Source organism: Akebia trifoliata, chromosome 1 (genome assembly GCF_017979445.1).
Source record: "Akebia trifoliata isolate Shusen 1 chromosome 1, ASM1797944v1, whole genome shotgun sequence".
NCBI lineage: Eukaryota > Viridiplantae > Streptophyta > Magnoliopsida > Ranunculales > Lardizabalaceae > Akebia > Akebia trifoliata.
The window spans coordinates 35,785,210-35,801,157 of NC_141375.1; the positions used below are offsets into that span (position 1 = coordinate 35,785,210).

The 15,948-nt window shown below is 33.7% G+C and overlaps 2 protein-coding genes across 2 annotated transcripts; both read right to left on the reverse strand.

The window, feature by feature from the left end:
• Nucleotides 1–210: 210 nt before the first annotated feature.
• LOC147412172 (ferrochelatase-2, chloroplastic-like) lies at nucleotides 211–4,796 on the reverse strand. Its single transcript, XM_086457149.1, is given in 10 exon segments — nucleotides 211–763; nucleotides 1,662–1,762; nucleotides 1,960–2,112; nucleotides 2,210–2,336; nucleotides 2,437–2,540; nucleotides 2,937–3,038; nucleotides 3,250–3,393; nucleotides 3,489–3,622; nucleotides 3,625–3,824; nucleotides 4,551–4,796. Coding segments are annotated over 10 exon segments (1,464 nt in total). The 5' UTR covers nucleotides 4,637–4,796; the 3' UTR covers nucleotides 211–450.
• Nucleotides 4,797–7,503: 2,707 nt separating this feature from the next.
• Nucleotides 7,504–11,130, reverse strand: RTE1 (protein REVERSION-TO-ETHYLENE SENSITIVITY-like protein (DUF778)). Its single transcript, XM_086457179.1, has 5 exons — nucleotides 10,944–11,130; nucleotides 9,332–9,485; nucleotides 9,171–9,238; nucleotides 8,287–8,642; nucleotides 7,504–8,148 (listed from the first exon to the last, which is right to left on the reverse strand). The coding sequence occupies exons 4-5, from the start codon at nucleotides 8,596–8,598 to the stop codon at nucleotides 7,726–7,728; spliced, it is 735 nt and encodes a 244-aa protein (XP_086313305.1). The 5' UTR covers nucleotides 8,599–8,642; nucleotides 9,171–9,238; nucleotides 9,332–9,485; nucleotides 10,944–11,130; the 3' UTR covers nucleotides 7,504–7,725.
• Nucleotides 11,131–15,948: the final 4,818 nt, after the last annotated feature.

Here is a 15,948-nt window from a genome sequence, read left to right on the forward strand (position 1 = left end):
CGAGCACGTTGTGAACAATCAACGAGGTTTCTACATGTTGTATGTTTTTCTTCAAATAAAAAATCATTTTTGCTTGCCATGTTGGATGTTTATCTTCAATAATAATAATAAAAATGGTAGCTTATAATGTACAGAAGCTGGGGAAGTTGTAATTACTTTGGTCAATCTCACTTCACCCTTTAAAATTATATATATTTCTTACAGATAATAGAACAAAATTATGGTTTGGAATACAAAATTGGAAGGCAATACATAATTGACCTGGCACCCCTTACACATTCAAGCATTAAAGCTGGCTAAAAAGAATAATCAGGACAACAAACTTCAAAAAAATTAACCCAACAGAAGCATTTACATTTGACAACTTGACGCTTTTTTTTTTTTTTTTTTTTGCCTTAATTCTCTGTAAATTGTAGTGGAAAAATAGAAAACTATGATGTGATCACAACCTTAGAGGTAGTTCCTGAATGTGGATATCAGACTTGGAGAGAAGAGTAAAAAAAATGCTAGGATTGAACCGAAAAACAACTTGATTGCATCTCTCACTGGATCAGTGTCGGCCTCTGCAGACGTGCTCTTTGCAGTTGAAATGGCAGATGCAGAAGGCAACGCTTCAATCACGGCATCTGCTAGATCAGATATAAAGGATGAAGTACAACCCAGTGCTGGGACTCTTCCCCAGTTCTCAATGCCGGATTCAAGAGCCAGCTCCTTGTATTCCATATCAATCTCTTCCAAAGTCTCTATGTGCTCACTTACAAAGCTGAAATTCGAGATAAGCAATCCACAAATTACTAAATACATTCAAAATAAAACAAAATTCAAACTCTAACTAAAATTTTCTCACTCAAATGGAGAACAAGAAATCAAGAAATGCGTTTCATGGAGAGATTAATCTGGAGTTTGGGAAACAGATTGAAGCAAAAGAACCAAATTTAATATAAGTATTCACAATGGAAACTACAAATATGAAGCGGACAAGTGTTCCAACTTGAGTCAGTGTCAACTTACAGGAACAGTTCACAGTTCCTTACTTTTCTGAAAGTTTTGGACTTCAATTATTTGTAATATTTGGATTCCAGAACCCTTGAAAAAACTGTAGATGAGCTAGACATTTTTATGCCTATGGATCATAAGAATACATTCATCCAATTGGGTTATTTTTTTAGCATTAATGGTCTCATTGGTGAAACCAGTTTAACGGTCAGTACTGAAGCTCCCTGATGATCATGATATCCTATTAGCTTCTTGAATGCTCCAACACACTGTTAAATTTGGCTCCTCGCAGATCCAAGTACTAAAATAATATATAATTGTTTATGTATATTATTTTAGTACTTATCCGAGTAATGGCTTTCTTTTGGATGGTCAAAATATAGTGCACACTGCTATCGACCATCTAAAAGGGGTGATGAGTTCATATCAAATAGGTTGTGCTATTGACTTTCAAGTCAAGGTAGATGAGTGAGGTTCCCACAATTTGCTTAGTAGGGACCGTCAATTTCAGGTTAAGAAATCTTGAAACCTCATAAAAACTCCTGAAGCTGAAGAATTGACAGATTTTTAGGGTTCTTTAAACAAAACAATATCCATAAAGTAGGACTAACGATCACCAAATTCTATCACGGTGTTTAGATGCAAAAAAAAAAAAAAAAATGTACCTTACAGGAACAGCTAGGAGACTCTTCACACCTCTCTGGCCAAGCTCAACAAGAACCTCATCAGTGTAGGGCTTCAACCACTGAACAGGCCCAACCCGACTCTGATAAAAACAGAATTCCATAGTGGGTGAGTAATGATGCTAAATAACTCAAATGGATCCTAGTTTCATGATGACAAAAAAAAAAGAGAAAAATCCAAAAACTAATGAATAGTCAAGTTGAGTTAATTGTTCAAATAGAACTACTGAAGAAATGGAACCTATGGCTTGCAAAGCACAAAGAAGGAAATTAAATCTACCTGGTAAGCAAGAGTATGATCATTGTCAATTCCTCTAGCTTTCATCTCTTGCATGATCAAGCTGATGCACTCCTCCATCTGATCTCTGTATGGATCTCCCGCATCCTCGACATAGCTGACTGGCACCCCATGTGCACTGAAGAATATCATCACCTAAGATTTAAATAGAAAGTTCAGTAACATCAGGAAAAAACTAAAAGAAATTAACATTGTTGATTAACGAGATCGGTTGCTCTACAACAAAACCTACCTCCTCAGGCTTAGAGAAATTTTGTAGTTCTTTTTCAATCAAGCTAGCCATTGACTTTATATAACCTTCACGCTGATACCAGGATTTTATAATAGACACAGGCAGCCTCGATAGATATGAGTCATCCCTGGTAGATGGAACAAATATTCAGTTAAGTAAGTCAAGGTCAAGTAACTACAAAATTTGAATGGAACTTATGAACTGAAATAGGGTGGCCATTTCTGCACCTGAATATACTTTGGAGAAGACGTATGCTTGACCCACTTGTAGAGATGGAATACTGCGGATAAAGCGGTAGCACAACAAGTCTTGTAATTCTGTCTTTCTTAATCTATCACAGGGACACACACATGTCAACTGATAGTGACCAACTAGTTTTTTTTCTTTTTTCTTATAAAAATAAAAAAATCAGCATTATTCAGTTCAAGCTTTATTATCCTGTATACGACCGCAAAATTCCCTTAACACATGCTCCGCATTTTGTAAATAAAGAAAGGAAGTAATAACCGCTAAATCAAGCTTCAATGGGTTAGACTCTTTTAAGTATCAGCATCTCTCTCTATCAATGGCATGGTTATCCGTAATAATTGAGCACCATTCTTATAATAGTTATTAGTAAAAGCTAATTAGACTGATCAGAATCTTCAGTGAAATTGCAGATAATACAAAATCAAAGCAACAAAATTAGTAAATAAAGAAATATCCATCACAAAATTTAAGGACTGACCTGATCAACTGCTTCCTCGGTAAATGGGTACCAGTATCTCATTCCAACATATACATTTACAGGCATTTTCTTAGCTTCCAAAGACATTTTCAGTGCATGTGCCTGAAACAATCTCAAACAATTTATTCCTAGCTCACAACACAAAAAAACAGATAAATACACAAAAGAAGCACAACGCCATCACCACAACACGGGGAATTTACACCAAATGAAATAACACAATTGATGAATGTTTTATTTGATTTAGAAGAGACCAAAAACCACCAGTATGTGGCAAAAGACAAAGCTCATGATGGAGGAGCAAGTATGTTACCTGCTCATCAGTTATTTTTCGCAAAGGTGACCCACCCCCAATGGCAGCATACCCTTCTTTACTTTTTGGTGCCCTAAGAACTGATATCAGTTGTGCTAACGGTCGCTGAAGAAACTGGAACATTCTGGGGAGTCGTATAATATCCTACAACAATGCACTACCATCAATACTATAAACTTTAAATTCTCAACATAATAAATTTGACATTCTTACACCACAAGGAGGATCGAATGACATACTGGATCCGCAAATAAATTGAACAAAAATGGTTGAACATCATGAAGTGTCTCAGGTCCCCCGAGATTCAGAAGCAGAACGCCAACCTTATCTTCAACATGTGAAGGAGATTCTATAACACTTTCACTAACTGGCATACTCTTGCAGAACAAAATGTTTGCCCAACTGGGTTTCTCTTATTGACGTGGCCACAAACATGTAATCCCCCAAGAATCCCATTTCTTCTGTTGGACAAATTCAAAGTTGGGACTGTAAACATTTCGTTTTTACCATGATGTTGTGATTCTGCAGCTAAATTGCAGCTGATAGATCCGAAAGATTTGGTTTGATCACATGACCTGCAACAGACAAGATCCATTGCAACCTTAATTTTTAAAGGGATGAAATTAAGGTACCCATACCAAGTGCATAGCTTTACATATGAGAGACATTCAAACATCAAATACCGATTACTTATTTATGAACCATTACCATATTTTACAGAGCATCTAATCCAACATATTGGATGGTATAGTTAACCAATTGGGGCAGTTTTCGTCATAGAAGAACCATCGCAAGTTCAACAGTTTTTTACTCACAATTTGTTGAATTTTTTCTCACATTTTTCTGATAGATCATCCTCATTGATGGAATTTTGGAAAGAATTTGAAAAAATCAGAAGGAGGCCTCTGTGTGATTAGATCAATAGAAAAATTGGAGGAAAATAAATTTTTAGTGATTTAATTCCCATGATACTAAATAAATAAAATTCTAACTTAAATGAAACAACTAATCAAATAAACACAAATTACCGAGTTTTAAAAAAGAAGAAAAAGAGAGTCGAAGACATAAAGACACATAAGATCTCTCACCTTGAAAAACATTAAGATTTGGAAATAGAATGATGTGCGATATATGAGAAACGAATTTCTGCTACTTTGCATAAATTAAGACAACAAATCAAAGTCGTCATGATCAATCAAACATCAAAGATAAGCTCTAACTAATATCAATGGAACCTACGTTAAATCTTCTCAAACTAATAACAAAATCATAATTGAAACTAAAGAAAGTAAACAACTTACAGGGAGAAATTAAGATCCGAATTGCGGATGCGAGAAGCAGAAAGATTTATTTTAGGGAGAATTCTAGAGCTCACTGTTGCATCCATGGCGTCGATCTCGAAAGTATTGATTCCTTTTCTCAGATCTTTAAGAGTAGAGAGAGAGAGAGAGAGAGAAGGGTTTTGGGAAAGTAGGTGTTGAAATGAAAATGGCGAACCTTCAACAAGTCAAAAGAGGACGACGCCTTCGCGAACCATCCGAAAGAAAAAAACGTGTTTGGTTGCTTCGCAACCTAACTCCCTAATAAATACGTCGGTATCAAAATGTTGATACTGACTGTTTGACCATATAGTATTTTCAAAGCCATTTTTTAATATTTGATTTGATTGTTCGGCCTTCAGTTTTTCTTGGAGCTTTCGCACTAAAATCAAATGATTTGTTGAAGAAAGTGGCATTTAAGTCATTTTTGATTGTATCTGAGAGAAGACTAAAGTCAAGGTTAAGTAATGTCCTCAATATCAAATATGGTCGTGTTGGAGTAACCTCCACGGAACACCTTCATGTGGTGGCAAGGCATGTCTTTAAATGCATTTTACTTGTATTTGGAGAAAACATATCTATAAGGTATGCATATACCACCATGTCAAGATGTCCCCCATGTATCCTCATTGAGGTCGTTCTGACATTAATCTTTAAAATATTCATTCAAACTTATATGCCCCTTGACATTCTCAATCTCATTACCCTTGCCTTCAATTTGAAAAAAAGAAATTCTTAGATTTATCTTCTCAAAAGTAGTTATCTTCAACATCTTGAGTTATAAATTTATTGTAGTCTTCAATTATAAGATTAATCTACTTTAAATTTAAAGAACAATAAAGAATTTTGAAAATAAAAGATGATAAGATTTATTAAAAATATTCTAAAATTTTCTACATGTGATTAAGGCGAGATTCAAAAGGATAAATTGAAAATGAAGTTCACTAGATTAAAATTAATTTAATATAAATGTTGAAAAGAAAAAATAATTAGTATTTTCAAGAAAATATTCAGGACTTTTAATTACAAGTTGAAAATGATGATACTTAGGATATGTTTTTCTGTTGGTAAATAAATGAAGAACAAGGACAAGGTGGCACAAGTGATCAGTTTGAAAACACTGGGGTGTCTAAAATATTCCCCAAAAATCTTATACGTACAAGGGTATCTAAATCGGAAAAAACTTTGAAGTGGGTAACCTGCTTCAAAATTTTGAAGAAATCACCTCCATTGGATTACACGTGACATATCCAAAGAGGTATTCAAATATTGATGAAAATGTCAATATTTTATTAGATTATTAATTTTATTATACATGCTAGAGATAAAATAAATTTACTAGTCGAGTATTCATTGGATACAAGGAGACCCGATTCTTATAAGATTGATCATTTAGAATTTAAGATAGTTATGCAAAACCGATAGCGAAAATTATCGGGTCCATGATGATACATCGGTTAATTGGGTACTCATTGACACTTCTAATACTCACCCTCACATTTCTATGTTTTCTCTTTTCTCTACATGCTAAATACTCGTTAAACATTTGATGAAGAAGTTCGAATATTTCTACAATTATAACCAGAGAAGGGTGTGATCTGAAACCACATTAAGCATTTTTTCCAAGACTTAGGATCCACAACGGCATCCCATTCCTATAATAAATGTAAGGTGTCTACATGTCACATTTTTTTTTGTTGGAGTTTGAAACATTAAAAACGAGATAGCTGTTTTCTCACTTCATTTTACTCAAAAATTTCTAAAATCTAATTTTTCTTTCATTCTTTCGCACACTCCTTTCCACCATTTATATTTCTTCCACCCGTAATCCATTCACCTTTATTCTAACTTTAAGAATTGAAAACGTTAGGCATGAGCGGATTTACAGTGGAGGCAATGAGAGCACTTACTCTAACAAAAAATTTTACAAATTAAAGGATTTATATGTTATTACGACGAATGACAACGGTGAAAAACAAAATCCACCACTAATTTGCCCACTAAAATCCATCATGACTCCACCCCTGATGTTGGGTCAGTGGCAAACAACAAACCTGTAAAATTCATTGAAGTTTCTAATGTTTTAGTTCCATTGTGATATTTTGTAGACCATCCTTTTTAGGAAAACAAATTGTTCATGATGTTGTTATGATGTTCCAATAGGATGTGATTATTGTCACTATTTTTCAATCATCTGCATCACACGTGCATCCTCCAAGCTAGCTTAGCGTATACAATTCATGCATGATTGAACCCAAATTATCTTTAATTGATGTATGTAAATCAAGTCATAAATTTATTTATTTTTTTATTTTTTAAGATCGAATCCAATATAGATCAAGCAGCGCTTTCACAATATTGGTTTCACGCTCAATTCTCAGCTTATCCACCAAACTAGTTTGAAGGGCATAGGCTCTTCGATATTTAGACATAATCAAGTCTATAATCGATTTAATTGTATTATATCGGATGGATCTCAAAATAATCTGAATTTCTCCCGATCCACCAAGCCTACTACTGAACCCATATTGATCCATCCCATCCAATGGTGGAATATTAATATTGGAATATGTTACAAATTTGGACTCCAAAACAGAGGAAATCCAAAAACATGTAATTAAATAAAGAGTGGGGATTCATGTGAGCTAAATACTTGAAAAAGGAAATTACCTAAAGAATGAACTATACAAGACAAACTGAAATGCATTAAAAAATCAATTGGAATTTCTTAAAATAGAAAAATAAAATTCATTAACATCACAAACACATTAGTATTATTTTGTACAAACACGTTTCCTAGATAGATTGAAGGAAGGACAATGCAGCAAATGCACAAGAATGGTTTATTTGTTATTTAAAATATTAGTTAGACGTATTTTTGAAGATTCCATGGAAAAAAATGATATTTTTGTAATTTTGACAGGAAAACATAAAATTACCTCAAAAGAATCATCAATAACTTCTAAACCAACAATCTACAATCAATTCATTTACAAGCTAAAGTGGTAAGTTAGAAGACCACCCAATTTTATTTTTTTTGGCCCTAGTAAATACAATTCTCTTTCCAACCTATGTACCACAGCTCTCACTCAATGTTTCAGATTTCTCCATATTCTTCTTCCATTAGAAGAAAAAAAAAAACAGTTTTCATGGCAAATTAACTCTCAAACAGACCCTTGGCACAATAAGAACCCAAAAGGAACCAACCAATAAGGAGAAAAGAGAAGGAAGCCAAACCAATCAAGAATGGCCACCCTGCCATTGTAATACCCAAGCAAAGGACTGCAACGAAAGGAAAGAAGGACCTCACAATTGACATGCTGTCAACCCAACGCCCCTTTAGTAGAATCAGAACAGCCACATTGACCATATTCCACTTAAGGCACCCACCATAACAGAGTCTGTTCAGACAGTTTGCAACATATGAGTGGCAGTTACAAGTGAAGAGATTGTAGGATTTGTGTTCAAAATAATGCATGCTCGTGTGTAGTGCATCGTCCCATGTCAGAGCTGTCCCATTCTCTGTATGTCTGTAGCCATGTTTGCATGTGTGCCCGGACAAGTTCGGAGGAAAGCAGCACTGTCAAATGTTTTTGAACCCAATACAAAATAATCAATCAATGGCCCCAACTATTCTAAATTGTCAAAATAGTATATCTTCCCTCTCAATAGTCCCCCGACACAGCACGGCTTAAAAATTTACATTTAAAAAGCATACCTGTTCTCTGTCAAGTTGTAGGTATCTGGCTACCACACCATATGCAAAATTATCTATATTCACAAAATTAGATCCTGCAAAATCCAGGATAGACCCATCTTCACGGCATAAGCCAACATGTCCAATAAAAGGTGCCAGCCACGAGACAACGGGAAGTGGAGTCCAAACTATACAACAAGGGAAAGTCGCCTTCTTCGGATCGACTTCTTCAAGGTGCCACAGCCCAGGACGCATTCTTCTGTCAGGATTATTAATATTTTGAACATCACGAGCTGTTTTTAGTTCCATTATAGAAATTCTTCCTCTGGACATCTAGCTTCATACAAACTTCGATAGGGAAACATGATCATGTCAAGCTGCACCAACCCGAGAGTGATACATAATAAAATTACTTTCCAGCTATTGTGTAATAAACAAAGTGAATTACTTCTCCTTTATACAAATTACAGCTGTTTCTTTGAGGTTGCTCAACCTCAAATCTTCGGGTACAGCCGTACAGGTACACAACAATATTTAAGGCAATAGTAGCAAGATTCTAAAATTATAAATATTCATTATGTTTTTCTATTTATTTAACATTTCAAAGATCTTGTCAAAAATGTTACCATACATATGAGCAGAAAAATTATATTATGGAAAACCATTCAAGATCCTTAACCCTTGATAGGGTAAAATTCACCTGCTTGACTCCCTTGTAAGGTGGCATGTGCAAATGCAATTGTATCATAAGGACTTATTTGTAATTTAAAATATTGATTAAAGGTTAAAATTACATAGTAAAAAAGGGAAACTTTTGTAATATTGAAAACTAATCAAGGGTTGCAATTTTCTTGGTTTTTTTTAACCAAAATGACCCCTAATTTAAATATAAAAGCGAGGCTTACAGTTTACCCCTTGAAGCTAAGGCCTTGAGGCTCTAGCCAGTCGAGCACCTTGCCTCACGCCTTAATGTCTGAAAACATTGCTCTAGATGACATGTTATAAACTATTTTATGTAAAAAAATCAGGAAAAAAAAAAAAAAGGAAAAAGATAGGAGACCATTACATTTGCAAATATGAAGTAGTGAGTTGATGCACTTCAGCACATAGGATTCTCTTGGTTCAATTAATCACACCCGTAAATTCAGGTCAAACTAAGATTTTGTGAATCCAAATCACAGATTATGAGCTTGTGCTAATATCCAAAAAGGAACCATTACCTAAAAAGAAGAAGAAAATTAACAACGGTGCATCATAGTTTATTATTTTGTTTTGTCCAACAACATAAACAAAAAAACACATGAGAGAATAGATAAGGAAAATAGAGAAGACAAGACAAGACTAGATAGGTAACAAGAGCAAGACCTAAGGGTGAGGGTGACCATGATTCATGTGGAGATAGATCTGCTTCCTTCAAAATGTAAAATCTAGTCTTCATAGACTCTCAACTAAACAACGGCCATATGAAAATGGTATGAATCCAGGTGATTGCACACGAAGGTCAACGTAAACTCAATTGAATAGAAGAAAAATATTTATTTTGACGAACACAAAGTAGTTCAGTTATAGCATCTTAACTTAAACATGTTAATATGGAAACACAATATATCATCAGCAACAAGAATCCTATTTGGATTTTTGACAACACGGAGCATGCCAACTCACAGTTGCAAAAAGTAACGATTTCTGGAGGTCTTCTATAGACTCGTCAATAAAGTTAACAAAAGAGAACAAAATCACAAGATGGTTGTCATCAATCATCAGTACCCTATTAGATGATTCCAAGTACTCCTTACATTCCAGGGAAAGAATAAAAAGACAGTCTTTTTTCCAGAGAAACCAATTGATCTTTTTAACTCAGAAAAAAGAAGATCCACCGATTTTATATTCATGCTAACCCCATTTTATCTGTCCTTAGTGTAATCTAAAACTCAATTAAACTTACCTCATACCACTAGATGGAACAAAATAAAAAAATCTGCCCATGTTGTTAGGCAATTCGATAAGATCAAAAATCAATAAAACCTAATCACAATTTTCTACACCAAAGCATAAATTGTATATTGTTTTGCTGTTTTGAAACCCCTGATGATCCAAAAACCATCCAACTCAACCTCAATTCTTCATCCACAGACAGATTGCTACAACATTCACCATTAAATTTCCATGGATTGACAATAAATCTAACAATCAAAACCCATTTAAAATAGATCACAATTTTCTAAAAATAATACAAAGCTTCAATTATTACGAAGCTTCAATTATTAATCATTCTACAAAGTTTTTACAACTCACCTAAATCTTAACCAATATTACCCAGAAATCATTGCACTCTAAACTTACTAGCATGCTAAGTTGGTCAAAGTCTGTGAGGGTTGATACCATGGCCTGGGTTCAAAACCAACCTTCACCTAGTAATTAATTAACCATTAAACCTGCTTTCTTACTCAAATAAAAAAAGCTAAATGACCTAATCATTTTACTTCCAAAATTACCAACAAGATACAAATTCTCAATTACACAGTAAGAATAGATCCATATTAACAAGTCCAAATTGATATTAAACATAAATATTTCAGGCCCTTTTGGGTTTTAAATCAAATTCTGAAAAATAAAAAGCTGATACAAATGTACATTATAAATGCATTAAAAAAAAACAGTGATACATCAATTCTGACCTTAAAATGATGAAGATTTTAGAGGATTTGATGTCTGGGCTGTGAAGAAGATCTCACCATCATCCAACCCTTCATGTTGAGAAGAGATACAGAATCAAAAAACAAACAAATGAAGTTCAGGATTTTCTGAGGGGACAAAAGCTTAAAAGAGTTGAAAGGGGGAAGGTGCATGAACCAGCCTCCTCATTATGACTATTGTTTGTTTTATTTCTGAGTTGGGCGCTTGGACCCACGGTTATGGTAAGAGTACGAATCCAGTAAGGTGTCCCGTTACTAACCAAGGTCAGGCGGCACCTCATTTTTATGCCACGTGGAATTTTTTTAATCTACTGGCGGAATGGATATGTATTCTAGGGATGCAATTTGGTCCCGTTTGATTCGATTTGAGCTCAAATGGGAACCGAACCGATATAGGTCATTTTTACCAAATAAGAATCAGAACCGAACCAAATTCTATTGGAACTGAATCAATTCAAACCAATCTAAAGTCGGTTTGGTTCTATGGCTTGTCAGTATTCAATAAATTGTAAGTAACATTTTTTAATGAACAAATAAACATATAATAAATAAAAATTTCATACAATAAATCACTAATCTATCCATAAAAAGATATTAATTTATTCATAAAAGATCATAAATCTATCTCCCAACTCCTAAAATAATTCATAATAATTATTTTATACATATATATTTATTTATTGCATAAGGATTCGGTTCTCGATTTGATTCAATTCTATACAAGCTTGATTTGATAATCGAACCAAATTGATCGTTTCTCCATTTTTGTAATCTGGAACAAAACTGCAACTTGTTTCAAACCGAACAAAATCACCTCAAAACTATTGGTTTGGTTCGATTATCAGTTTGAACCGGACCAAGTTGCACCCCTAACGTATTCCATCCATTTGTGAACTTATATACCAAAAATCATAGTATTGATAACTTGTATCCACTTGATCTTATCTCTTAAAAAAGAATTTAAATCCAACGATTAGAAATCATTCTTAATACAATGTTATAATCAATGCATACACATCACCAATCAAACTGATTTTTTATGTGTAGATTTATCAAAAGATGGATCACATATTAATACGGTTAGTAGGTCACCAAAAAATTCCATGTGCCATAAAATGAGGTGCCGCCTGACTCTGGTATCCTACTTAAACCACAACCCACAAGGCGTCTAGATTCTAGGAACACCTCGATCCAGACCAGTTAGGGTCCAACCGGGTTCTAACGGTCTGATACACCGGTTCTATTTTGGTCATATCCTACTGAGCTAGAAAATAATTTCTCTAGGAAATGAATTTCACGGGTATGATTTGTACATTTTTTTTTTTTTTGTTGAAAAATTAGCATACCATCCAAAACAATTTTGAGTCTTAGAAAATTATTTTCCCATCTGATATTATTCTCTTATTATTACACCCCACTCCCAAAACTTAAAAATCAATTATTCTTTTCCATATTTTACCAAGTACCACCAAACAGCAGAATTCCTTTTTTCTAAGAATTAATTTGTGCCGACCAATTTTTTTTCTAATAATTTACTTTTCCTTGAAAACATATTAAATTTACTTTTCAATCATCTCCTTTCATCTATAAACTTTAACTTGTTTGTCTCCATTTAAAAATAAAATAAAAAATCAAATCCAACTGTCTTTGTTGTTCTTCAATTCAAAGTTGGAGAATCAAAATTGAATCCCTCCCCTTCAAATCAAGAATAAAAAACGTTGGGTTTGGAAAAAGGGGGAAGATCGTAGAAAATGAGGGGACAACAATTCTTATTTAAACACCTACTTTTGCCCATTGTTTTGAGGATTGCTTTCAAAATGATTACCAAAAATTATATTTATTTTCTTAAAACACATTTTTTTTTTTAATGATGGGTCCTGTCTCGTAGGCTCGAATAGTAGGGGCAAACAACAGACCTCTTAGAACACCATATCTCGCCCAAATCCTCTGAGTACATGCAATACCACATACCAGGTACACAGAGAAAAACTCATGCGAGTGGCCAATGAGGGAGCATGAACTCAAGATCTCTTACTTTTTAGAGGGATGCCTTGGACATTGCACCAACAGCTAGCTAGTAGGTTAGAGGTTTTGGATTGAGCTGATTTTTTGCGAGGATGGTCACTATGATGAGAAGATCATCCTCACAAAAAATCAGCTCAATCTGAAACTTCTAAATCCATCAAAAGTGACTTACAAATTATTGGCAACAATTGACAAAAAATCGATGATCCACATTCTAAATCACTTTTAATGGGATTAGAAGTTTCATATTGGACTGATTTTTTTTTATCTTCGGATGATCTTCCCATCATAGAGATCATCCTCACAAAAAATCAGCTCAATCCGATACTTCTAACCCATATTTTGAAATTTTATTAATATTACATTGTTTTTACATATGTTTTTTCATATGTCCCTTAATCCGTTCCCATACATATATAACCTTTATTGATGCTTAAACTATCTCAACCAGTTTTTTCTTAGCTTATCACCCATTGAAGTTACGCCTACATTTTCCTTATGCACTCATTTTAATATAAATATAACAACATTAATAGGAAAAATACTTCAAAGGAAATATGAGTCCAAACCGATAATGATTGATAAACTAAGAACATTTTCATGATTCTATAGGTTTCTTGGTTGATGGAGCAATTTTGATTGGTTAATTCAGTTAATTAAAGAGACTTCATTTGATAAAGACGATGTGCATTCACTACTTTGAATCGATCACAATACCCCACCCTCTCAACAATTTCTTTTAAACCCAAACAAACGACAAAACCAAAGTTTGATCAAGTTGGGTTACCTGTTGCCACCCACTTGTTTCAGTGTTCTTACTATGTTTTTTTTTTTTTTACTTTTTTTTAAGTCGTGATAAATTGACTCAAAATTCACTCGCTTGACATAGCATGTGTATAGAACCATAGTTCTTTTTCTTCAAGAAATATAACAAGAAAGATCTATGGTTCTGTGCACATGCCACGTCAAGCAATTAGGGAATTTTGAGTTACTTTATCATTAGTTTTTTTTTCTTTTCTTTCTAATTTGTTGATTTATGTGAAGCTTTCAATTTTGGGTGTTCTATCAAGACCCACAAGTATATGGCTGAAATTGCTGATCAAGATGCATTTTTAAACTATTTATCAAAAATGATATATACCCGTTTTAGGATTTATTTATTTTTATAAAAAAAGAGTGTCCCCACCGGATGGTCAATTGCATGATTTTACTTAATTATATACCCATTCTTGTGAACTTCAAATACAAGTCCCTTTGTATGAAATTAAAAACAAGCGTATAAATGTGAAATCGGTAAAATGATATACAGCTGGTACCTATATATTTTGGTAAAAATGATAAATACCAAAATGGCTATGTGCAATTTTTTTTAAATATTTTTAAAATTTGATATATGCATTGTCACCAATCTTTCAAGCGTTTTCATTAGGAGTGCAACTTGGTCCGGTTCAAATCGAGAACCGAACCAAACCAATAGCTTTGGGGTGGTTTGGTTCGGTTTGGAATAAGTTGTAGTTTGATTCTGGGTTACAAAAATGGAGAACCGATCAATTCGATTTGATTCTCGGATCAAGCTTGTATAGAACCAAATCAAATCGAGAACCGAATCCTTATGCAATAAATATATATATATATATATATATATATATATATATATATATATATAATAATTATTATGAATTAGTTTAGGAGTTGGAACATAGATTAATAATCTTTCATAGATAAATTAATGATTTTTTTATGGATAGATTAGTGATTTATTGTATGAATTTTTATGTTTATTATACGTTTATTTATTCATTAAAAAATGTTACTTACAATTTATAGAATATTGGCAAGCTATAGAATCGAACCGAATCAAACCAAACCGACTTTAGTCCGGTTTGGATTGGTTTGGTTCCAATAGAATTTGGTTCGGTTCTAGTTCTTATTTAGTAGAATTAACCTATGTTGATTTAATTCTAATTTGAGTTCAACTTGAGCCAAGTTGCATATAGAAAAATGCTAAAGTGATCTCATTTCACACTTTCCTGACCCGGAGGTGTGTACAAACCATAGATGTTTTTAATCAAGAAACAAGTAAAAAGCATCTATGGTTCTATACGCACCTCCACACTAGGAAAGTGCAAAATGAGGTCACTAGTGCTCCATAGACTCTTTCAAATATGTTTTTAAATTCAAAGTTTTCAATCCATATTAAATTCCATAGTAGAACAATATGTAGTTTTTCACTTGAGTTGTACTGAAGTACTCAAGATTGTACCTCAAATGACACCTTCCTACATTTGAAGTGTGTTGGAACCATAGATCATTTTTCAACACTTCCACAACAGGAAAGTGTGATATGAAGCACAATCTTGATCACATCTATGGTTCTATACGCACCTCCACACTAGGAAAGTGCAAAATGAGGTCACTAGTGCTCCATAGACTCTTTCAAATATGTTTTTAAATTCAAAGTTTTCAATCCATATTAAATTCCATAGTAGAACAATATGTAGTTTTTCACTTGAGTTGTACTGAAGTACTCAAGATTGTACCTCAAATGACACCTTCCTACATTTGAAGTGTGTTGGAACCATAGATCATTTTTCAACACTTCCACAACAGGAAAGTGTGATATGAAGCACAATCTTGATCACATCTATGGTTCTATACGCACCTCCACACTAGGAAAGTGCAAAATGAGGTCACTAGTGCTCCATACACTCTTTCAAATATGTTTTTAAATTCAAAGTTTTCAATCCATATTAAATTCCATAGTAGAACAATATGTAGTTTTTCACTTGAGTTGTACTGAAGTACTCAAGATTGTACCTCAAATGACACCTTCCTGCATTTGAAGTGTGTTGGAACCATAGATCATTTTTCAACACTTCAACACACTTCCACAACAGGAAAGTGTGATATGAAGCACAATCTTGATCACTGCATTATTATTTTTTTCACTTTTTTGGTGTAG

Bases quoted from the DNA above. Each gene is read 5' to 3' on its own strand.
- RTE1 (XM_086457179.1), bottom strand. From the start codon at position 8,598: ATGTCCAGAGGAAGAATTTCTATAATGGAACTAAAAACAGCTCGTGAT. The intron at 8,149-8,286 runs GTATGCTTTTTA...AACATTTGACAG, and splicing joins TACAACTTGACAGAGAACAG to TGCTGCTTTCCTCCGAACTT.